Source organism: Apostichopus japonicus, chromosome 3 (genome assembly GCF_037975245.1).
Source record: "Apostichopus japonicus isolate 1M-3 chromosome 3, ASM3797524v1, whole genome shotgun sequence".
NCBI lineage: Eukaryota > Metazoa > Echinodermata > Holothuroidea > Aspidochirotida > Stichopodidae > Apostichopus > Apostichopus japonicus.
This window is the reverse complement of record NC_092563.1, coordinates 9,954,722-9,981,593: the sequence shown is the minus strand read 5'-3', so window position 1 is coordinate 9,981,593 and position 26,872 is coordinate 9,954,722. Positions and strand designations below refer to the sequence as shown.

General features: G+C 36.7%; 1 protein-coding gene across 2 annotated transcripts in view; it reads right to left on the bottom strand.

Annotated features, from left to right (window-relative positions):
- Positions 1–11,138: 11,138 nt before the first annotated feature.
- Positions 11,139–26,872, bottom strand: part of LOC139962749 (chloride channel protein C-like) — a 32,371-nt gene continuing 16,637 nt past the window's right edge. For both annotated transcript variants that reach the window (XM_071963043.1, XM_071963053.1), the window contains exons 15-18: positions 26,205–26,304; positions 25,151–25,249; positions 19,659–19,907; positions 11,139–12,380 (exon numbers count right to left, since the gene is read on the bottom strand). In XM_071963043.1, coding sequence (XP_071819144.1) covers positions 12,324–12,380; positions 19,659–19,907; positions 25,151–25,249; positions 26,205–26,304 — 505 coding nt within the window. In that variant the 3' untranslated portion in view covers positions 11,139–12,323. The remainder of the gene's footprint in view (positions 12,381–19,658; positions 19,908–25,150; positions 25,250–26,204; positions 26,305–26,872) is intronic.

Sequence of the window (26,872 nt, the reverse complement as noted above, 5' to 3'; positions counted from 1 at the left end):
AAACATGCAAATACCAACTAAACGCATCGACATGTTTAACATTAAGGAAGTGGCTTAATATTTTGTAGGTATTATAAGGTATGTAGTTATAATGCTTATACCATGAGCCCCGTAATAGTTAGAGCGCACTCCAAGAAGGGGTGATCATGTATTAAAATATAGGTTAACGGTGGCTGTATTAAGAGGTAAGACTAATTATAATCCAACTGCATAGCTGTCATTTTAGACGAGAACAAACTAGTTCAATTCAGACGTACTGCGTCAAGAGGTTGGCTGGGAGTATGAGGTGATGACATTATTGTAATGAAACGTAACCAAATATTACTGCAGCCTATAACCTTCTACTCTCTCCACTCCCCTCCCCACCCCTCCCCACCCCTCCCCTCTCCCTCCATCCCTTCCTCTCCCCTTCCCTTCCCTTCCCTTCCCCAAAAGAAGAAAGAAACAAAGACAGAGCAAAAGGATACAACGTTGATTTCTGAACGTGTTGATACAGGATGAAAATAACCATCCAACTTGAGGCAGTCGGGTCGTTGACATGATTTCCATGAAAAGAAGTCCTAAAACTGATCCAAATATTTAACCACATTTCGTCAACAGTAAGGTGCGTTAGGATGTGGAGTATCTACTCTCAGACCTGTTTAAGAACTCTGTCGGCAACGTTGAGGTCTGATTCTCCTACCATCACTATGGGATTCGAGACTTATGTGGTTAATGCACCGTCTAATCGAGCAAACTTCCGCCGATAAACCGACTTAAACAAACAAGCTGCTACCCTAAATAACTCCTAGTCGTTACTGCTAGACATCACTGAGGAAAAGTGATTCATAAAATTGTTCCGATTTTTACGTTTGATGACGTCAAAGGCTACGGGATGTTTTCAACGGCATTAAGTGAGGCAGACCGCCAATTACAATTGTTGTTCCTCTCATCATCAAAGCGAACTTCCATTGGTCGATTACTCCGAGTTCACCGGCCGAACAAACTAGCATCATCAGTCCATCGAACTCATTGATTATTATCTTAACTATTATTACGTAATAGAGGAAATACGGTGTCGAAAATGGTCACAATCATCTGGAATTTCTATACATTCAAATAGTTAACTTTTTATGAAATTTCTGCACAAAATCTGTCCTCAGTAGGAAATGAGTCAGGACATGATTTTCGTTTAGATCTTATCAGTTTACTAACATGAAAGTTGACAATGAACACTGACTGTTTTAAGAGATGGCGGTATATTGTGTTAAAGCAGTGAGGGTACATCACAAGTCGTAACTTACATGACGGAATAGTTTGGTATAGGAGTGACTGAGGGTACATCACAAGTCCTCATGTTGGTAATAAAGATATTTTCTTGTTATCCATCTAGAACTGTGTAGTACTTGTAATGCAAATCTATGTACCGTCGGTGTGCACACTGATCTGCAATGGGCGTAGTGGGTCACGTGAAAGGCGAATTGGAGATGACAAATAAGGCCTTGAAGACATATATCTATAGATTGTATTTCCATGTTGTAACATATCGTAATATAATCTCGCCTCGATCAAGCATAACTTCCTCTAAATGTCTCAAATTCACGGAAGAAATTGCAATTCACATGAGAGTGCATGGTCATTTTCAAAAGTAGGCTATACCATGTCAGACAAACTCCGCAGTCACTCAGTAAACTGCAACATACACGTTTTTTTCCCTTCAAAATGTGGATCATCTATTTAAGTGGACAAGATATCAAATATAATATAATATAATATATCAATCAAAATATCAAAGAGGATAATACATTTAAGGCATTATTGACAGTTTGGGACAAATTCGAAGGGATGACATTAACAAGACTGTGGATTAATTCCAAAACACCGGATAACGACATATGCATGACACAAAAACAACTAGAACATTAAATCACTCACGTATCATATGACAGTGACCTTGTGTGAGTTATTGATAGTAACTGTGTCAGTATAGGGGAAGCGGTGAAGAAACAGTGTGAATGTCATTATAAATTTAGGTCTGTAACTGAAGGGAAATTTAATCATCTGATCATGGATTAATTAGACTGTCTAACCATTATTGTACTATATGATCACATCCATTGACCGAATAACGAAATTATTATAATCTGGTAATATGTATTTCTGTCAAAGAAAAAAGTGTAACTGAAGGTTGAAATATTGGTCAGGAATTAGCTAAATCAGTGGATTTGAACCAATGTGAAAATGGGGCGGCTTGGAATAGCATTTATCAGAAGTTTTCGAAGTATAAAGAATAAGGATATATATATATATATATATATATATATATATATATATATAATGTTTGCTTATAGCTATCAATGTTCTCTTTATTTAAATTCCATCAAAATGCGTCTGTTTACAGATTTTTTGGCCTCTGTGGAAACCGATTAAATATTGTAAAGAAAAGCTATGTCATTAAATTTCAGCTGATTTGCCCTGATGACATCTTCCATACTGCTGTTGTCGAATGAATTTACAAATATCACAACACATGAAAGAAAACGAGTCACATTTTTGCGATATAAAATGCTATGTTGATGTAGTTTTCGCCGAAAGATTCAGAAAACTGTCAGCCATTTTGCTAAGCAATCAACCTTACTTCAAAACAATTCTGTTTTTATTGCTTAATCTTCCATTATGGTAAAAGTAGCAAACCACGTGAAATCCTACACGGGAGTAATTTTGCCTGTATCCTTCCGTCCAATTTAATAACACTTATTTGAACCTGGAACAATGAATGTCATATAGGTAACTTTACGCTTCATTGATATATGTAAACCGCTGCATAGTTTACAACTGGCATGTTCACTGGTGCTTATTATTTACTTTTCTTCTCTGTTTGTCTAAAACTTCGCAATCATGTTTCCCATTGTAAAGATATACTTTGGCTGCCAGTCCGTCAATAATTACAATAAACAACAACAGTATACCACAACAGTATACATAATATGTTGCAATATGGGAAACTTCTATTGTTAAAGGACTCAAGGGAGAAAATAAAGTATTGATCTATCACACAATTTTGCACTGCGAATACCACTCTGTACTGTCCTCTCACATCATGCTTCAAAGCACTCAGTACTGACAGTATGAACAGTTCCTAACCTTTGTTTCTGATAGATACATGATATTGCTTTGATGTGTGCCATGAAAGTACCTAATACAAAACTTTGTCCCAACTGGGTGCAATACTACGTTCCTTACCTTATAGATTAATGTTTTCTTTCTCAGTGACAAGATTGACTATTGAGAGTTACCAGGATAACAACCAAGTTCAGAATACAGTATAATTCTGACGAATTCTACCGAATTTCGCTGCTAACACGATCATAGTATAATCAGTTTCATCACGATCAATATTAGCAGAGTGGTTAATACAATAATAGTGTCAAACGAGCTCCTGTTTGCTTCTCCAAGTAAATGTGAAGTGAGGTGGACAACCAAATAAAACAAAAGAAAAACAAAGGAGGGGGGGGAATTAAGCGACAGGATTGGATGATAAATAAATAGGACTTTAACATGTTTACTTCCTCAGTTCCCTATATCATGACCTTTTCACCTTTGTAAATGCATAAATTTGTTGTTAAGGCGACCTACAAATATCTATTGCTGCGGTTAAGTTCCTTGTAACCTAAACCGAACAAACGCTACTGGTGCTGTATAAGTGGGTGTGGGAATCTGTAACTCACAGAATCGAGTTCATTGACCAAATCAGTATCATAAGAATACGTAGAAGCGTGACTTGACGCAAGTCCGTATGAAGAACCTGATAAGGATTAATAAATATATACACTGTATTAAATAAAGGGCCTATGTGTCTATGATAATACCGCCTATATAGACTGTGGTCAACTTTGGTACTTTCTAAGCTATAACGATACAATTATGTTGGTGCCTAAGTTCTACTCACTAGTGAACCCAAACAGCTAACTCGCATTCTCCTAAGCGAACCTCGTCGTCTAAAGAACGGTGTTTTGTGGTACATTACATAATTATGGTAGGCTACCTAATGCTTTCCTGTAGGGGAATTGGACAGGGACCATTTACGCTCATACTACTACTACTACTAATAATAATAATAATTGAACATTTGTAATGCGCCGATATATGCCATTTCGAGGAAATTTCATATTTTAACCAATAGTAAGTTTTATTCACAAGCACGGTCAAACTAATGTACAGTTGTGTGATTTCGGTTTCAAACATTATCTACAGAATATTTTTCTTTCGAATTCTACGTCAAGAGTTGATTCTAAGCTCACACTGAAGATTCTGAAAAGAAAGATATACCAAAAGTATACTTTAATAATTATCAAATTCCCACGACCTTTAATCTAGTAAATATCTCTTCCAAGTCGTTTAAATGGAAAACGGGAAATCTATAGTGCGATGATTCTCACAAATTGCAGTTCGATCATTTATAGTATTAAAATGATCAAGAACAACGGAAATGATGACTGTAACCAATACCCAGCAATAACGGAAATAAATTACGTTTATTTGAACTTTGACCTAGTAGGTGATAACCAATTGAGAAGTGTACGCCAATATGTGAATCGATATTTACAAAGATATTCAATGGATATCTATACCATTATTTCGTAGTTGCCGGAGTACTCCTATAGATAGGGAGGGGTGGGGTAGGGTAGGGTCCCCTTGAACCGATACCTTCCCCTCGATTCGATAACAAATACTTGTAAACGTTTTAATCAAGGTCATGGGTAAATGTACTTCAGTTGTAGGATTTACGTTATAGTAAGCATACCGCTTGATTATGTTCTTGTAGTTACCCTTGGTAGCATGAAATAAAATAAAATAAAATAAACAAGTCCGTTTCATATATAGTGTTTACATCCGTTCTTTTCACTTGTTAGCTAATTAATTAAGATTCAATTTCAAACTGATATGAAGAGATGGTCTTATTTACTAACTGCTCCCTCAGCATTGTCATGATTGATATTAGTATCAATTTTACTGTCAAAATGAGGAAACCCGTAAGATCCTACAATTCCTTACACCGCTCGGAATATTGGTAACGCCCCTAGATTACATGGCATCACTGAGTAGCTGTTGCTACCTGATCACCCACTCGTTTCCTGAAACATAATCCAGTACACGGGCAAAAATTAGAGCACTATAAAATCACATGTGGCAATGATCGTCCAATAAGAGCACGAGAAACTTACATATGTCAATTTAATTTGAAATATGTAGATTTCTTTCAATCAGAGCGCTAGAAAACAACATGTGACACTGGTCGTCCAATGAGAGCACACAGGGCCGTCTTAACGCATGGGCCCACTGGGCCCTGGCCCAGGGCCCCGCGATGTCAGGGCCCCGCAATCGTAGTAACCCCATGTCTTAATCTGGGAGGAAAACTTATTGAATAGGCCATTATGCCTGATTGAATTCGATACTTGACAACTTGTGACGAGAGTTGGTGAAACACTTGAGAGTTTGACATTAAATATTCGAATCTGAGTTGGCAACCCTGGAATATACAATGCCCCGAAGGCTTACAACACCTCCAAACACCTCAAAAAGATTGACTTTCAGCCAATCATACACAGTTTACGATCAAGAAATGCCGCAAGTTCCGTTAGTTCTCCCAGTTGAAAGACTCAACACAAGGGTGTTACAAACGGTGAGTCCAGTATTGTTAGGGAAAGGACGGAGGGCAACTGGAAGATTACTCTTCTATAATGTATTTCAGCTTTTAGATATATCACGTATGTTATTCAGCTAAAGTTTTATGCTGTATGCGCGACAAAGGGAGGGGTGGTAAATGCAGGCATGTCTATGCTTGAGCGATTGTCAAGGATGTCAATTTTTCACGCAACTCACTTGATTGAGGGGCCCCGCTCCATTGCCGGGCCCAGGGCCCGGTGATCTCTTAAGACGGCCCTGAGAGCACGAGAAACCGACATATGTCAATTTAATGCGACATATGACGATTTCAGTACTTGACGGTCGTCCCGCCTATAAAGTGAAACTGTTTGGTAGAATACACTGTCAATCAATAGAAACCAACGAAAACATGTTGGACAGGAAACCTCTCTGTGATAGAAAGGATCAAGTAGCTGTATTGAGTACAGGTCTTTTCCGTCACAAACACTGCTGGGTAGCTAAATATACTCAAAGGGATACTTAAGATTAAACAGTAGCTTGGATATGAAAGGGAAGAGTCAAGTTATAAACCAACCCTTGTTGTGGAGTCAATTTCGTGGAATTGGAGTAGTTATCTGCCACTAAGCGAAGGAAACATAGGTAGATTCACACCTGTATAGCGGAACCGGTATACCATTTTCATACAGTGAAACAAGGTTATAGGAAATGATCATATTCCATGGTATATACAATTTCAAGAAATCACCTTGTTATTGAAACTAATACTTTTAGAAATTTCATCGACATGATGTACAAAAACAATTTTGATGTGACTCTCATCAAAATCTTTTCATTGTAAGACAATGAAATAAGGGAGGGGTACGGAGAATACTACACCCCCTTTCAACCCACAAAACGGAAGTAGCTATTGCCCTTACCTAATGTGTATAGACATTATTATAGATATATTTACAACCTACATATGTCTCAGAATATACCAATTCACGCTTAAAAGTCTGTTTTGTAAATTGGGGGAGGGGGGCCCTCATTCCGACCTAACTGCAAGAAAGTTGGCCACAAAGACACCAAGGCAGCCATCTTTCATAAAGAACCTAGATCCGCCCTCATGATGTGTACATAAGAGGGTTCGTGATGCTCGGTGATCGGCCCAGTAGGCTACAATTACGATATAGGCCTACTGCATCCCAAAATGGTTACGGAAGTATACGGTTTCCCAGGAGGGACATTTGCATACAAAATATGTTAGTCCAAATTTCAACTTTTACCAAATTTCGATAGCAGAATGTTGAATTTCATTGCCAATAGAAAACATGGATGTGAAATCATCCTTTCATGGCAGTTTCATTCATAGGCGTAGGAGCCGAATTTGATTTGGGGAGGGGGGGGGGGGGGACTGTTACGACTTGCCCGAAAAATATAATCAAATTCGTTCAAATCGTTCAACATGTTAATGTGCATATCATATAGGCATGCATCGGTTATTAAATCACATGCCAATAACATACAATTATTTGCCGTGTTATTACACTTCCATATTGGTTAGAATTATTGGGGAAGTCGTTAAATAATAAATGATAATAATAATATCAATTTAACCATTGAAAAACAAATTGCAAATTATTTTTTCTTTCAGTAGGTGGCCGAAAAATTCTCAGCATATTGCCCGAATTTTCACAAAAATTTTGGGTTGGGGACTGCAGCCCCCCCCCACTCCCCCCGCCTCCTACGCCTATGGTTTCATTATTCTAGGCCCATTCATGAGAGCGGGCGGAAGTGGAGCACCGCAATCCAGCGAGCAATCAGACATGTTTATATAGATTGGCAATATTTTAATATAGGCTACATGCCTTGAGTTTCAACTGAATGCCCTCAAAAGTAGTGATCCAACACAAGTTCGAAAATGATGTTTACGCATACTCGATAAAGTTCAATGTTAGAAACATGTATCTGAATTGCTGCTTACTTCGACAATTAGGTGTGACGTTATACTGGAAAGTACTGTCGTCGCGGAATTGCTTTTAGCCATAGTTACACAGTGACACCCTTCATTCATGATTTGGTGGTGTATCACATGCTATTGTCAAAACACAGAGATTTATATCCTCAAAGCCGATACTGGGATAATATAACTCGAAATTAAAGTATACATCATCAGGAATTTCCTCGTAAAGCTTTTTACAGTGCTATAAGAAGTAGTTCATAGCTTCAACACATTGTTTGTATTATCATGGATACCATTAAAGCACATTGCCAATGCTGTCGGATGAACCATGCAATTTGCTATAAAGCTATTCTGAACCACTGACAAACTATGACTGTTGTTGGGGGGGGGGCGGAAATGTGGTTCCCTGCTATGTCTTTGCCATGAATTGTGGGGGGGGGGGGTAATAGTACAGGCTTTCAGAAAAAACGCCGGCATGGAATTAAATTATCTATTTCACATGCAGAAGTCTCGACGACGTAAAATTTTCTAGAACATCAGGGCAGAGAGCGGAACGGGTCGAAAATAAACACTGTGACAAACGTACTCAGTCTTCCCTCATCACAGAGATTTGACATTGTACTTGATGTCAAGAATCGCACGACGGTTAATGAACTCGTCGTATCTTCAACTCTCAGCGCCGTGTAAAATCCAAAAGTTTAACAATTAAAGCTAGGTAGGTGACTGAGTTTCTGCACATTCCCTTCCTTGCATCTAAACTGCCTGGTACATGATGAGTATGAAGCACGTAATAACCAGCTATGAAATCATATTATAGTCGCAGCATAATATAGTACCCAAATGAAGGAAAATTGGATCACGTCAAGGTCCACGTAAAGAGTCACTGTTGTGTTACCGTATAGGCGACTGGGGAGGGAGGGGGTGGGGTTGTGTGCAAACGTCATGACTGGGGAATGTCCCATAACCCCCACCCTCTTCGCACCGCCAATTAATTTGTCAGCAGTTGTGTCACATATTTTAGGACCGTTTATTAAATTTCACTATCCATATTCACATCTAGGTACCCCTTCGGTTTACTTTAGGTACATATGTTTAATAAACATATATGTTTTTTAACCATGCATCATCTACTCATCAAACGAGTCCCTTCGGTTTTCTTTAGAACGTACGATATTCGTATATTTATATATTTATATCGTATATTTGTTTCAAATTTGTCATATTATTGCAGTCTAAAGTTTCCTGCCTGAATGGTCCTTTACAACCATTCCCAACCGGAAACTAAAGTAATCAGTTAGGTATATTATTGGTTTCCGTTTCTACCCAATCCTGTAGTCCAGTGCAGGCACATATAATTTTATTGCATCTATTAAATGCATGGAAATAAAGTAAAATAACGTGAAACAATCAAACTTCCTTGGACTTCCTTCAACTCATCGAACCATGGAAGCCTAAACAAACTGTAGCTATAATTGCGCTGAACTTGTCTGCAATGTTTTAACCATTGTGTCAATAATGGGCTCAATTGTTGTTTACACATTTTAGTTTTAGGTAGAAAATTTCAATAATATATATTAACAAGAAGGTATTTTAACTCGAAGAGGCAAAATGTGACTCCAGCACTGTTACAGACTACCATGGGAGTGACGAATGGAGGGACATGGAGGGCGCAGGAAGGGATAATGTAAGGGGAGGATTATTACCACTATGACACCTTCGCTATAGTTATACGTAATGTGAAGACTGGTGCCTTCAGTTTTGATATATTCCAGATATTTTCATACTTTATGGCCTCGGTCGTTTAGTTACCATGCGGAGATTAGGTTGCAGGGAAGAAGCCCTGGATTAGGGCGGATGCTTTGATGATATAGTCTAGAAGTAGAGCGGTGGCATAGACCTATGCATGCATTTATTTAGTTACCTTCATTGTGGGACACACCTTTAAATGTTCCTGCCTTTAATGTTTCCGTTGGTGTTCGATCGTTAACCGATTCGGAGAAACAACGCAACAATACATGAGGGAGTTCCGAGATATTAGATTATCACAATAGTTTAACAAATTATTCACAGTCTTATCTTTTACCCACATCGGGCTTTATATAGCCAAAGGTCAACCATCGGATTCCACCTAAGGAAGCAAGTTGAGGAACATTGCAGTCATACGGACATTATATAGGCTAAGCTCATGTGAACCAGATTAAGAGTTGATATTGCAGAGCAACGAATAGATAATTCGCTGTACTGTTCAGTTTCATTTCAAATAATGAAGTAAGCGCTAAAGAAGTTGAATTGTTCCTACTTAAATTAATGATTAAATTAAATGACGTGTTTAATGCTAATATTAAACAAATCTGGTGTCACGAGTGGAATCATGAATAATTTGTTTGTTCCGTTAGCCTTCACTGGACAGTAGGAATGGGTTCGAGTTTGATTGATTGCGATATTATTTGGTGTAGTTGTACTCAGTCAGTAGGTAGTTGGTAAAATTGCCCATGTAAATGTACCCCTGAAGGTACCGCACCACAATTAGATTATTGTTCATCCGCTCGAAAGGTTAACCATAATTGTAAGAGAAAAGAGGTAAAAGTACCTAAGGTAAAGCTCGTTTAATCATGTTATCAGTTACTGTCATCGTTTGTTCTGCCTTTATATGAAAGAGCATAATTTAAAGTACTGATGGTGTGAAAATAGGGAGGATCGCAGGTGATATAAACCATTTTAGAAAATCTTTGTTTAAATGTTGATATTACTCCGAGCGAGCAGATGAAAGGGTGGGGGTTCCGTATGCTAAACTTGCTCCTCTTCTAGCTCAAAATCTAAACAGCCATGATACGGAAGTTTGCAAGTGCCATGATAGCCCAAGATCTCAGCTATCATGTGGTGGGTAGGATACTCCAGTTGAAAACTTCTATCTAGGCTTTAGCAGGTCTTGAAAGTGACGAGTTTAGTGTGTAAGTCAACGGAACAATTAATTGTGGTGCGAGACCTGAAATAACGACAAGTGTCTGTTATGCCATTCTGTAGAAAGGCACTTCATTATAATCATACGTATTACGGTTTCATTAAATATGAGCAGCAAAATGCAAGTGTCAAAACATTCGTTGATTCCAGTGATCATCCGTGCTACAAACTGGTGACTAGTCAGAGCAAGACTTGAAATTGAAGAGGGTGCGGGAGGAGTGGCATTTTTTCTGTAGTTGTTGTCCCTTTTGCCTCTAGTATTTCGCTCAATAAATTTTGAATTTCAAATTTTATTGTCACAAATGCACTTTTCAAGAGGTAGGGGAAGGGAAGAGGGGTGGCAGATGGGGTGGAGATGATATTTGAGCTTGCTTGGCTGTGGTCAATCGGTACTATTTAGTTGATCCCAATGCTTCCACTGTTGAATGGAGAGTATTCATGCTAATTGTCTAATGAAACCTTCATGGAGGTTGTCGATACAAAGTCATTCCTAATCATCTGAAAGTGGGTTATGTCAGCTAAATTTAGAGTTAACTTATAAAGGGAGTAGAGATTACATTATCTGCAAAAGCCAAAAGAGAATGGAAACTTTTCATCAATGACCATATACACATGTATTTACCATAATTTCACAAAGAATGATACCATGTGACACATATTTATTTAACGAATAACTGTAGATATTAAAATAGATTCTCTTTTCGTTTGAATTCTGCAAAGATAGCAGACTTCTTTAGCAGCGTAGTTAGTTGGCATCAGAATAGAGAATTAAACATCATCAAAGGAACTCCTTTTATATTTAAGCAGGGGCACAACCAACATTATTGCACTGGGGGAAGGGGGCTAAGATGTCTTCAAGAGGGGGGTCTCTTCAGTAATATTTTGCAATTGTAGAAACAATTATGAAACACCTTTATTTTGTTTCTGTGGTGCTAACACACCCCCCCCCCCCCGCCATGGTTGTGGCCCTGTATCCGAGGAGTGGTATGTGAACTTTTCCTGAAATAAACTAGCTACGCATGACATGGCGAGGCAATGTTAGCACCACCTGTGTTATGTTGAGTCTTTTATCAGTACTCCCTGCCCATTTTTAACTTGCTAAGGTACTTTCCAGGATGTTAAAAGCCTTCCATTTTGTGACCAGATATTCCACTTATCCCCAGACATTCTGAAAGTTTAAAATGGCCTCTAACATGTGTCAATGATGGAAACTTCATTGAGGATGGCAGTGAACTACTGTAACCTGTTGTAAACATTGGTGACCATGATTTGAGTTCTAGCACATATGTAGGCAATACCAAAAGATTTTAAATCAAAGCTGAGGGTTAAATAGGCAAACTGAAATACCGAGCATCATGTTAATTTTCAGACTAGTTCTATTTTTACTAAGATAACAAAACCATGGTAGTCCTCTATGGAATAACTTATCTGGTATTATATTAAAAAGTTATGTAATAGGAAAGGTGATATGTGTGCTTCAGTGTAGACAATAAACTAGAGAAAACTTACATCAAAAATAGAGTTGTTCCTTCACAGATGCAATAGAAACATAGTTCTTTCTTTTCTTTTTAAATATTTTATGAGAAACCAAAATTCATAAACCTCAAAACTATTACCCACCATGATGTGAACAGTAAATAATTATTCTCTCTAATTATTTCAGAGTAAAAAAAAGTAGAAAACATAGAGAATTTTTTAGTACTGTTAGGAACCTTGGTAGAGTATAAAGGAGTTTGCTTTAGAGAAAGGTTAGCTTTCGAAGGAGAATTTAGTGTTACCAGGCCTGCAGTTGGGGCTCTGACTGTATTAACACATCAGCAGGGGATGCATTCTGAGAAGAGAAAAGGAAAATGGAGACAGGGATGTTTAATCTTTCATATATAAGAAACAAGACCCCTTCTCTTCTGACTCAATCATTATCCTAGTTATTGAATTTATACACAACACAAAAACAAATCAGAAAATAAAAATAACAAACAACAAACATTTCTTGATGACCAAAGATTATTCATTCTCATCAATACTTGGTAATCGGATATGAATATAAATGCAAACTTTACTATTGAATTATTTGTCATTATGATATATAAAATATATCTTTCTTTTTATCCTTATGTTCGTTTCACTTTTGCTGTATACCTGTCTGAAGTAGCACAAGTCAAATTAATTGTATACTTCTACCTCCACAGTACTGCAAACTGTATGACGCATAATAATGATTCAATTCTCTGTAATATATGTTCAATTATTTGTAATTTATAATTAATATTTAAATATACATATAAATAATACTTTCTATGTTAATGTTTGCTTAACTTTCCTCTGAATTTCTCTGACGATGGTAACTCCTCATAAAACTCTCATAACCCTTTCCAGAAACCAACATGACCATTGCAGAATGTTCTATAATATATACCAGACAGGTGCATGATACTCCACAGTGCTGTAAACTGTACGATACATGACAATTCTAGAATGCTCTATAATATATACCAGACAGGTGCATGATACTCCACAGTAGTGTAAACTGTTCGATACATGACAATTCTAGAATGCTTTATAATATATACCAGACAGGTGCATGATACACCTCAGTACTGTAAACTGTACGATACATGACAATTCTAGAATGCTATATACTATATACCAGACAGGTGCATGATACTCCACAGTAGTGTAAACTGTTCGATACATGACAATTCTAGAATGCTATATACTATATACCAGACAGGTGCATGATACTCCTCAGTACTGTAAACTGTACGATACATGACAATTCTAGAATGCTATATACTATATACCAGACAGGTGCAAGATACTCCACAGTAGTGTAAACTGTACAATACATGACAATTCTAGAATGCTCTATACTATATACCAGACAGGTGCATGATACTCCACAGTAGTGTAAACTGTTCGATACATGACAATTCTAGAATGCTATATACTATATACCAGACAGGTGCATGATACTCCACAGTAGTGTAAACTGTTCGATACATGACAATTCTAAATGCTCTATACTATATACCAGACAGGTGCATGATACTCCACAGTAGTGTAAACTGTTCGATACATGACAATTCTAGAATGCTTTATAATATATACCAGACAGGTGCATGATACTCCTCAGTACTGTAAACTGTACGATACATGACAATTCTAGAATGCTATATACTATATACCAGACAGGTGCATGATACTCCACAGTAGTGTAAACTGTTCGATACATGACAATTCTAGAATGCTATATACTATATACCAGACAGGTGCAAGATACTCCACAGTAGTGCAAACTGTATGCTACATGACAATTCTAAATGCTCTATACTATATACCAGACAGGTGCATGATACTCCACAGTAGTGTAAACTGTACGATACATGACAATTCTAGAATGCTATATACTATATACCAGACAGGTGCATGATACTCCACAGTAGTGTAAACTGTACGATACATGACAATTCTAGAATGCTATATACTATATACCAGACAGGTGCATGATACTCCACAGTACTGCAAACTGTATAATACATGACAATTCTAAATGCTCTATACTATATACCAGACAGGTGCATGATACTCCACAGTAGTGTAAACTGTACGATACATGACAATTCTAGAATGCTATATACTATATACCAGACAGGTGCATGATACTCCACAGTACTGCAAACTGTATAATACATGACAATTCTAAATGCTCTATACTATATACCAGACAGGTGCATGATACTCCACAGTAGTGTAAACTGTACGATACATGACAATTCTAGAATGCTCTATACTATATACCAGACAGGTGCATGATACTCCACAGTAGTGCAAACTGTACGATACATGACAATTCTAGAATGCTCTATACTATATACCAGACAGGTGCATGATACTCCACAGTACTGCAAACTGTATGCTACATGACAATTCTAAATGCTCTATACTATATACCAGACAGGTGCATGATACTCCACAGTAGTGTAAACTGTACGATACATGACAATTCTAGAATGCTCTATACTATATACCAGACAGGTGCAAGATACTCCACAGTAGTGCAAACTGTATGCTACATGACAATTCTAAATGCTCTATACTATATACCAGACAGGTGCATGATACTCCACAGTAGTGTAAACTGTACGATACATGACAATTCTAGAATGCTATATACTATATACCAGACAGGTGCATGATACTCCACAGTACTGCAAACTGTATAATACATGACAATTCTAAATGCTCTATACTATATACCAGACAGGTGCATGATACTCCACAGTAGTGTAAACTGTACGATACATGACAATTCTAGAATGCTCTATACTATATACCAGACAGGTGCATGATACTCCACAGTAGTGTAAACTGTACGATACATGACAATTCTAGAATGCTCTATACTATATACCAGACAGGTGCATGATACTCCACAGTAGTGCAAACTGTATGCTACATGACAATTCTAAATGCTCTATACTATATACCAGACAGGTGCATGATACTCCACAGTAGTGTAAACTGTACGATACATGACAATTCTAGAATGCTATATACTATATACCAGACAGGTGCATGATACTCCACAGTAGTGTAAACTGTTCGATACATGACAATTCTAAATGCTCTATACTATATACCAGACAGGTGCATGATACTCCACAGTAGTGTAAACTGTACGATACATGACAATTCTAGAATGCTATATACTATATACCAGACAGGTGCATGATACTCCACAGTACTGCAAACTGTATAATACATGACAATTCTAAATGCTCTATACTATATACCAGACAGGTGCATGATACTCCACAGTAGTGTAAACTGTACGATACATGACAATTCTAGAATGCTCTATACTATATACCAGACAGGTGCATGATACTCCACAGTAGTGTAAACTGTACGATACATGACAATTCTAGAATGTTCTATAATGCAGGTGCATGACACTCCACAGTACTGCAAACTGTGTAATACATGACAATTGTAGAATTTTCTATAATATATACCAGATAGACCGTGCATGACACTCAACAGTACTGCAAACTGTATGCTACATGACAATTGTAGAATGCTCTATACTATACTGCCGTATAGTACTCCGCAGTACTGCTGGCTACCTGCAGGCTGGATAGACACATGATACTTCAAATCTATATATTGCACAGTTAATACTAGATTGCTGTATGTGTAATTGCAGACATGGCACTTTCTACTTTAAGTACAATAGTAAGGAAAAGAAATCATATTGATGACTTTCTCATTGTATAACTTTGCTGTCAAATGGCTGCAGTACAGTCAACTGAAAAGTCCACCCATCTCATCCCACATTTCACCCACCCATCTCATCCTTCATTTCACCCACCCATCTCATCCTTCATCTCACCCACCCATCTCACACTTCATCTCACCCACCCATAGCACACTTCATCTCACCCACCCATCTCATCCTTCATCTCACCCACCCATCTCACACTTCATCTCACCCACCCATCTCATCCTTCATCTCACCCACCCATCTCATCCTTCATCTCACCCACCCAGCACATCCTTCATCTCACCCACCCATCTCACACTTCATCTCACCCACCCATATCACACTTCATCTCACCCACCCATCTCATCCTTCATCTCACCCACCCATCTCACACTTCATCTCACCCACCCGTCTCATCCTTCATTTCACCCACCCATCTCATCCTTCATCTCACCCACCCATCTCATCCTTCATCTCACCCACCCATCTCACCCACCCATATCACACTTCATCTCACCCACCCATCTCATCCTTCATCTCACCCACCCAGCACATCCTTCATTTCACCCACCCATCTCATCCTCCATCTCACCCACCCATAGCACACTTCATCTCACCCACCCATCTCATCCTTCATCTCACCCACCCATCTCATCCTTCATCTCACCCACCCATCTAATCCCCTCATTTAACCCACCTATATAATCCCCTTATTCAACCCACCCATCTCATCCTTCATTTCACCCACCAATCTGATCCTTCATCTAACCCACCCATCTCATCCTTCATTTCACCCTTCTATCTAATCCCCTCATCTCACCCGCCTATCTAATCCCCTCATTTCACCCGCCCATCTCATCCTTCATCTCACCAGCCCATATCTCATCCCTCATCTCACCCACCCTTCCAACAAATGATTCTGTCCTTCAAACTATATGCACACTAGCCATGTGTTTCTGTATAGCTACTTGAACTATCCTTGTTGCTACCGAAAACTACTCCTTTTGCAAATGTCATTTTCCTTTGAAAGGATTTTCTATGTAACAAGTTCTTTCCTTTGTCTTTATTACTCTCATTAGAACACTGATTTAGCGATTGTTTTTGTCTTTCTTAAAACTGTTTCACAAATGAAAGTATAAAGCTGATAATAAAAGAGCCACTACTTTTGTTTCATTTCAAAAGAGCCACATAACAACAATATCGGAGTATTCAAGCACTCACAGATTATATTAGAATTTTTACTTTCAAAACCTTAGTATTTTTCAACTGTTGACTAAACTTCATGAATTTAATTCTTCAGCAAATGGTATGTTGAAAATGAAACTTATTATTCAGAACATGAAATATAACAATGACTCTGTAATATTAAAGATTCCCTACTGCAGTAATACTGTACATAGGGACACCTGAAATTTAACACAAGGCATCTGTCACTGGCTAATGAACAGGGGGAGTAAAAGATGGAAACATTGTAAGCAAGAACAGGTTTTCTATTAACGCTAAAATACTCACTTCTTTATGATTTCTAAGAAACAAAATGCTTAGTATTGCTTCGAAGAATAACATGAAATTATGAGGTTGCTAGTTATTTCATTAATTAAAATTGTTTTATATTACCTATTTTTTCACGTAGAAATAATACACTGTTTCTCCTAGTTTTTCGGTCATTAATAAATTACAACATAAACTGCAGAATATTACAACAAAAAAGTACAAAATAGAAATGATTTCAAAATTGGAAAAATAGAATACAAATTTTCAATCAATAAATATAAATTCTCATATTAAACACTTGGTGGTCATAAATTTTAAGTAATTAAAGATTGCACCATAAATCAGTAGATGAATTAAATAAATGATATAAACATTTGGGGAGAGTGGGGTGGCGGGTAAGCTATATGCTAACACATAGACATTTTCCTATTGTGTCATGACACTTCCTTGTTGTGTCATGATGGCAAGTTGATGAATTTAATTTTTTTATTGTTTTCTTCCCTATTTTTATTTTCTATCTTGCTGAATTCGAATCATCTTCATAACAAGATTAAGATTTAGATTGAATCAATCCCAATGATTTAATACTTCCAGTACTGTTAAGTTTGTGAAAACAATTTGCATTAGCCCTAATTGCAGTTAAATGTACCCTGTTGGCATAAACTTAAGATAAACCTTGATAAACAAAGTTGCATACATATATATGAGATAAATGAAAAACAAAAATAGAAAATGTTTGGAACACAAGGTAAATATGGACCCTAAATTTTCAAACTAATGTTTCTTTTGTTCAGAAAACATTACATCATAGTATTGCAACTACACTGGAATACCCTCGACACCTCAAGGAGAAAAATAATTCTTCTTTACTAAATTAACATAAACTAGTATTCAGAAAACATATTTATAATTAGTAATGAATACAATGACTGACCTCCACTTGAAAGACAAAATTTAATTTGGTGATTCAGTTTCCCTGAATTGAAGATTTGAATACTTGCAAAAAAATATTAATACCGAGAAGAGAGACACACACTGAGCAACACAAAACGACTTGTACAGGATATCAAACTTTCTGTACCACTCTGTAATTGTTTCTGTAAAACGCCAAGCAAATTCCTGATATTCTGCTGTCACAAATACAGTAGCTTACAGATACTGGACATGTCTTGTTGATTGAAGTATTAATAAAAATAATTGAATTTCATGCTTACAAAATTAACACAGCAAATTTAACTCCAAGACTACTTCACAAACATTCTTTGACATACTATATATGTATATTTTATACATGCATATTTTATATATGTATATTTTATATATGTATATTTTAAACATGTATATTTTAGTGTACTGTAGTCTACTGTAAGGAGGCAACCCACTTTGCGTGGCTCACCTGTTAATAATTTCCAGAACATTTGACGATGTTGCAGAAAAAAACTTGGAATCAGCAATTATATAGTTCCTTTTCAAATGTCTCATTTCTTAGATGAGGTGACTCATATATTTTTATTAATGTTTTCTAGTACAATGCCTTTCAATAAATTTATAGTATTATTCTACCATCTTTACACATAAAAAGTGTCTTCATATTTGGACTCTTGTTTCTCTTAACAGTTCTTTTTGCTGTTACTTAAACATTATTCTTCACATCTGTTAAACAAATGAGATAATTTTTGTACAAGAACTTTTCATGAAATGTTTTTCTGCCAAACCCTCTTTTCCACTACTCATCAGTCTCACAAATGATATAGGATGGTCAGTGAAATACTTGACACCTTTAATACTGATCCACAATGCAAAGGTGGTATAAAATCAAAGAAGACATTTGAAGGAGCATTAATTTGGAAATAGTGGTATAAAAGTTATATAGAAAATGAGTTAATCTGCATAAAACATCATAGTTGGGAATAGAATAAAGAAATTGACGGCCACAACAGGATTCCAACCAATGTCACCCGGGTTACAAACCCGAGTGCTCTACCAATTGAGCTAACCAGCTCTTAGTTGGTGGCGATCCCTATATAGCCCTTTCTGTGCTGGGGGAGGGAGGGGGGGCGCCAGTCAGGTCACAGTACCCTGCATAAAGTGTAACCAGGAATCATCTGATACAACCCAAAAAAGTGGAAGGGAAGAGTTTTCAATAGAAATGTTCAGTTTAACTTTATATAAAACATCAAAGTTAATAGAAAATTCATTAGGTAAATGCTACCATGTGAGTCCATTATACATTCATTATTTCAATGTCTTGCTGTATGTGTTATATACTTCGAATAATATCGACCAAAACAATTTCAACTAGACATCAACTTCTCTGACCCCATTGGATTCTTCAAGTGACAGTTTGCTCACCTGTGACATTTCAACATATCGTGGTGTGATGATATCATCCACGTTACCCTCACCCCGGTCCAAGAGAGGGCCGAGTTTCTCTTCCATACGGAAGCCCATAAGGTCCTTCCGGGTAATAATTCCCACCACTTGATTCTGGCCGTTGAGTACCGTGAGATGCCGGAGGCCCAATGTCCTGAAGATGATGTATGTCCGATGAAGAGAGAAGCTTTCTTGAATAGACGTAGCTGAGTGGTTCACATATGGCCCCTAGGACAAAAATAAACAAAACAAACAAACATAGGTCTGTGTTGCAGTTTAAACGTAAGAAAGCTATGAAAGGAAAGTGATATTTTGAAATGGCTACAAGGGCAAACAATGAACTGTATACATGAAATTTTGTTGGATAGCCACAGTTGTATAAAGCATACTTTAATCTGCTGTTTTATACTAAAGATGTAACACTGTACTAATAGTAATGCCCATCTGACCGACAGATATTACTAGCTCAGGCCACAGTTGTATAAAGCATACTTTAATCTGCTGTTTTATACTAAAGATGTAACACTGTACTAATAGTAATGCCCATCTGACCGACAGATATTACTAGTTCAGGCCACAGTTGTATAAAGCATACTTTAATCTGCTGTTTTATACTAAAGATGTAACACTGTACTAATAGTAATGCCCATCTGACCGACAGATATTACTAGCTCAGGCCACAGTTGTATAAAGCATACTTTAATCTGCTGTTTTATACTAAAGATGTAACACTGTACTAATAGTAATGCCCATCTGACCGACAGATATTACTAGCTCAGGCCACAGTTGTATAAAGCATACTTTAATCTGCTGTTTTATACTAAAGATGTAACACTGTACTAATAGTAATGCCCATCTGACCGACAGATATTACTAGCTCAGGCCACAGTTGTATAAAGCATACTTTAATCTGCTGTTTTATACTAAAGATGTAACACTGTACAAATAGTAATGCCCATCTGACCGACAGATATTACTAGTTCAGGCCACAGTTGTATAAAGCATACTTTAATCTGCTGTTTTATACTAAAGATGTAACACTGTACTAATAGTAATGCCCATCTGACCGACAGATATTACTAGCTCAGGCCACAGTTGTATAAAGCATACTTTAATCTGCTGTTTTATACTAAAGATGTAACACTGTACTAATAGTAATGCCCATCTGACCGACAGATATTACTAGCTCAGGCCACAGTTGTATAAAGCATACTTTAATCTGCTGTTTTATACTAAAGATGTAACACTGTACTAATAGTGATGCCCATCTGACCGACAGATATTACTAGTTCAGGCCACAGTTGTATAAAGCATACTTTAATCTGCTGTTTTATACTAAAGATGTAACACTGTACTAATAGTGATGCCCATCTGACCGACAGATATTACTAGTTCAGGCCACAGTTGTATAAAGCATACTTTAATCTGCTGTTTTATACTAAAGATGTAACACTGTACTAATAGTAATGCCCATCTGACCGACAGATATTACTAGCTCAGGCCACAGTTGTATAAAGCATACTTTAATCTGCTGTTTTATACTAAAGATGTAACACTGTACTAATAGTAATGCCCATCTGACTGACAGATATTACTAGCTCAGGCCACAGTTGTATAAAGCATACTTTAATCTGCTGTTTTATACTAAAGATGTAACACTGTACTAATAGTAATGCCCATCTGACCGACAGATATTACTAGCTCAGGCCACAGTTGTATAAAGCATACTTTAATCTGGGCCATTCTCGGTCACGTGTGTGACGGAAAAATGGGGAGATTTGCACTTTACCACTAAGTAACTACTTTTAGGTAAAGAAAGTTAGGTTGATTGTAGTACTTAAGTATGCACTAGGGGACTCTTTCACAAAACCATATAGCTTAGCCAAATTCAGAACATTCATGTGCTGGCAGAGGTCATATAAAGGTCGGTCACATGTGTGACGTGAAATGAAACTGGCTTTTTTGCACAAAAAAACATTGGCAAATTCCTCAGTTTCTAACAGGGCTGGATAACCCTAATTTATCATGTTTCTACCTTAATGTGTTTCCATTCTAACAAGACATTTCACCTAAATATTTCACTTCTTAAAATTAGCATAATACTACATAAGCTAAAAAAATCCGGTCACGTGTGTGACATTGTTGGGTCACGTGTGTGACATTCTGAATTTTCAGTCCATAATATGCAATTTTTGCAGTGCAAATGTGACTCTAGTAATGACCAAAGAACAGCACTGATGTTGATATTCCATAGGAATTACTTTAAAACAGTTTTACTGCCATTACTTGGAGGGTCACGTGTGTGACATTTTTTGGTCATGTGTGTGACATTCTGCATTTCAATGGATAAATGTCACACACGTGACCATCGGTCACGTGTGTGACGACTAATAAGAGGCTATTAATTAATCGTAGGAATAATTATTTGACTGGATATTTTGCAGAACTAACAGTCTGTACCAAGAACGGTTGCATATCAAGTGTGGACATCATAAGGCACGTCAGTTACTTTTTACAAAAACTTTTGTGTTATTTTGGTCACGTGTGTGACATCAAAGTTATGCTAATTAGCACCCATTATTAACGAAGAATTTAAGATCAGAAACCTCTGCTTTAGGAATGATATAAATGAACCCATGTATAACTGCCTCCATGTGACAGTTGATAACTGAAATATTATTTCTAGATACTCATGTAGAAAAAACAAATATACAGTTATAAACTACAAATTTTGGCTACAACTTAAAATAATGCAAATTTATGCAAATTAGTATGTTATGGTTGTAATCTTAATGAAAAAAATATGAAACAGAAAACTTGAGGAATCCCTCTAAAACAAAAAGTATAGCATTTGGTCCTGCTGAACACTTTAATTTTTTCATGCCAGTTTCATTTTCCAGAGAATGGCCCATCTGCTGTTTTATACTAAAGATGTAACACTGTACTAATAGTAATGCCCATCTGACCGACAGATATTACTAGCTCAGGCCACAGTTGTATAAAGCATACTTTAATCAGCTGTTTCATACTAAAGATGTAACACTGTACTAATAGTAATGCCCATCTGACCGACAGATATTACTAGTTCAGGCCACAGTTGTATAAAGCATACTTTAATCAGCTGTTTTATACTAAAGATGTAAACACTGTACTAATAGTAATGCCCATCTGACCAACAGATATTACTAGCTCAGGCCACAGTTGTATAAAGCATACTTTAATCTGCTGTTTTATACTAAAGATGTAACACTGTACTAATAGTAATGCCCATCTGACCGACAGATATTACTAGCTCAGGCCACAGTTGTATAAAGCATACTTTAATCTGCTGTTTCATACTAAAGATGTTACATGTACTAATAGTAATGCCCATCTTACCAACAGATATTGCTAGGTCAGGTATCAGGTATGTAATCCCAAGGTCTGTGTCAAGTTTCATTATTATTTTCCCTGCCAATTTCCATCATTGTTTAAGTTTTACTTTAATTTATGCATAAGAGCCAAATTTCTCTTTCAGTACCTTTCCTTATCTCTTTCTAATTGTATTCACTTGAACTAGTTGTTTCCACAGTACACAATGTACTGTGGCTTGATTTAATTTGATTTAATTTATTGCTTTAACACATAGTAATACAAGGTGAACAAGACAATATAACTGCAAATAAGTAAATATGTGAAAGGAACCTTGTGGGCTTAATCGAATAGAGTACTCCCATCAAAGAAAATGGAAAACCTTAACACCTAAAAAAAAGAAGAAACCCCCCCCCTCCAAAAAAAAACAGATGGCCTTAACACAAGACAAATAACACTACCCCCCCCCCAACCACCACCACCTACTCCCACCCCTTACAACGGATACAATCAATAAAGGCTTTCTGAACGAAACCACGGAAGTATAAGATTTCAAGTTAATATGAAGATTGTTCCACATAGAAATAGAACGATAACGGAGGCTTTGCATGCTCTTTGAATTACGACAAAAAGAAGCACGCAAATGACCAGCTTGTCTAGTATTATAATTGTGAATAGAGTGACCAATTGTATAAAAGGTAGAAAAAGAATTTGGAAGCAGATTGTTCATAGCACGGTAAGTAAACGTAAGAACATTTAAAGAAATGATATCAGTGAACTTGAGCACGTTCAAGGAGGAGAATAAATGACTGGTATTATCACGTGGCGCTGAAGACGTCATGTGCCTCACAGCCCGTTTTTGGAGAATGACAAGCTTATTAAGGTTAGTATTGAAGGTACCAGACCAAACTGAAGAGCAGTACGATAGATGAGGAAATATAATACTTAGTAAATAGATCTCAGAATTTTCCTTGGAAAAGTATATTTTAACTTAGATAAAATACCTACACCTCTAGAAACTTGTTTACAAACATGATTGATATGGACTTTCCAAGAGAGCTGAGAGTCAATATACACACCAAGAAATTTAATATTATCGACTCTTTTAAGGCAAATACCATGCATATATAAATCAGCATTTAATGTTCTAGAGGAGTTTCCAAATACCACATAATTTGTTTTATCAATATTCAAAGACAGTTTGTTAGCAGAAAACCAATCATAAAACGCATTTAATTCATTACATATGGTTACTTTAAGAGTTTCTACATTGCTGTCAGAGAAAAAAATATTAGTGTCATCAGCAAAAAGGACAATCGAGCAATTTGTAGAGACGTTGCAAATATCATTTACGTAAATTATAAAAAGAAGTGGACCTAATATAGACCCATGAGGAACTCCGCACTTAACTGAACGATTATCAGAATTGATTCCAGAAAAAGAAACATACTGTGGCCTGTTAAACAAATAACTTGAAATGAGAGAAAGAGCTAGACCTCTAATACCGTAATGTGATAATTTCCTCAGAAGAATTCCATGATCGATGGTATCGAATGCTTTGGAAAGGTCTAAGAAAACACCAATACAATTATCACCCGAATCAAGAGCACTATGAATTTTATCCACTGCATTGACCAAAGCAAGTTCTGTAGAGTGGCCAGGGCGAAAACCAAATTGATTTTCATTGAGAATATGAAACTTATCACTGGCACCTCCAGGATTCCCAATATGGGGGTCACCACCAACTCAGGGGCTGGATAGCTTGGTTGGTAGAGTGCAGGAATCGTAACCCTGAGCTGGTCATTGGTTTGCACCCTGCTGCGGCCAAACATCAATTTCTTTGCTTCTCTCAAGTTTGTTTATAATTTCCCAGTCACTTTCCATTTGTTAGTTTTACTCATATTTACAATATGAGAGCCAGGTAAACTGCTATAAGGGTGGGCATGCACTGTATTAAAATGTTTATAAAGTAAGCATGCATTATTGGACCAATTTTGCCAATCTGTTTTAAACCATATTAGCAAGCATTACTGATGAACAATAAAATCGCTTTCTGGGTAGTTAAGGGAGAACTTTGAATCGACTTTTGATGACTCTCCTATTAGAAGAATTCTACTCACCAAATTGATGAAGATGTTATCGTACATCGGGTTCTCAGCGTAAGATACGATTAACTCATCAAGTCTGTTCACATCTTGTACTTTCTCAATCAGTTGCAACTAGGAGAGAAAAAGAGGAATAATTCTTAATACAGAGGATGAAAAATAATCATTTGTGCGGTTAAATTTCAATTAATATCATTATCATTATATAATGACTCACACTTCCGAAGGCAGTCTGTTACGGTTGCACATTCCTCTTTAGTTTTAATATGTTATGGCCCATGAAAAGAAAAAAAAATATTTGAGGGTAAGTAATTGTTTATGTAGCTATTTTGGGTTTCAAGATCACCAGCCTTAAATTATGCTCAATCTCTGGACTGCTCCTTTAAGGCCAAATTGATGTTGTTGTCTTCCTCAGTGCAGACCTGAATGTTAATGTTAATCCATTGTCTTACAAATTCTAACAACTCATCCCAATCATGTCCATCTGCAACTGAGCACCATTGGACGACATTCAAGAACATTTTTCATTCACAAATTTGTAATCAATGTAAACATGTTAGTCTAGATGTCATAAGTATCATATTTCTTCCCACAGATTTTTTCGTCCATCTAAGGAACTGAACTAATGATGCTTTGTGCCTGCCTACCCTTAATATCACTTACTCTTAGGGTGTAAAATAAGAAGACTGGGTGTAAACTGACAACTTGCAAAAATTGGACAAGGACAAAGAAGCTATAACAATGTAAAACTGTCCATTGTGATTTCACATACAGATGAAAGTACTTGGTGTTTAGATCATTTGAAAACATTGACAGACAGACCAAATTTCCAGTTAACATTTTCCCAGTGGGGTTCTTCATTTGTTAAAGAATGTATGTTTCCTAATTGTTAAACTGTTCTTTACCCAGTGTCAGCTTTACTTACAATTTATAGAAAACAAGTCTCAAGTTTCTTCCAGAAAAAAACATGTTTCTTCCAGTTTCTTCCTGGGTAAACCAAACCCTGAACATTACACTTGTAACTTGGATGAGTCTGGTGTTAGAGGCAACAAGGCAGGACTTGGCTTACCTTTTGGTAATCTAATGCGTTAATTTCCGGTTCATGATCAGGTTCCTCTGTTGTTGTTTCAAAAAGTTGCTCATTTAGAAGCAGTATCTCCAACTCAACTCTAAGATGAAATAAAGCATAATATAAAACAAATAGACTCCTCGTTGAAGTTATGACTTAAAGATACACAAGTACCAGCCAATTTACTGTTTCAATGCTTTACAAGTAGTTTGAATGCTGCATCAGTACTAGAACAAGACCATTTCCCAATTGCTGGCTAAATTAACATTATGACTGAGCAATATAAGAAAAAAGTATCTGAAATCACTTCTTGGCCATATTAATGTTAAATTCATAAATAACAAGAAGTTAATGCTTTGGAAAAGTAAGCAAGAGAGAGAAATTTAGTGACTTCTCGTACAAATATTACTGCACTAGTGATAGCCAGTTACAATATATTATATTAAAAATATGTGGTTAATTGTGATATTGACATGTGGTAATAGCATCATTCTCACTGCTAACTATATTGACAAAAACATGCACAGAAGTCCCTTCTGTGCATTTTTTTGTCCCTTCTGTTATGTTACTTGTCATTTAGCCTTTGAAGAAGATCCTGCTAGGATCGAAACGTCAGGCTAACTTACTTTTACACATTCTATTACACAGGCTCTATAGTGGATAAGTAG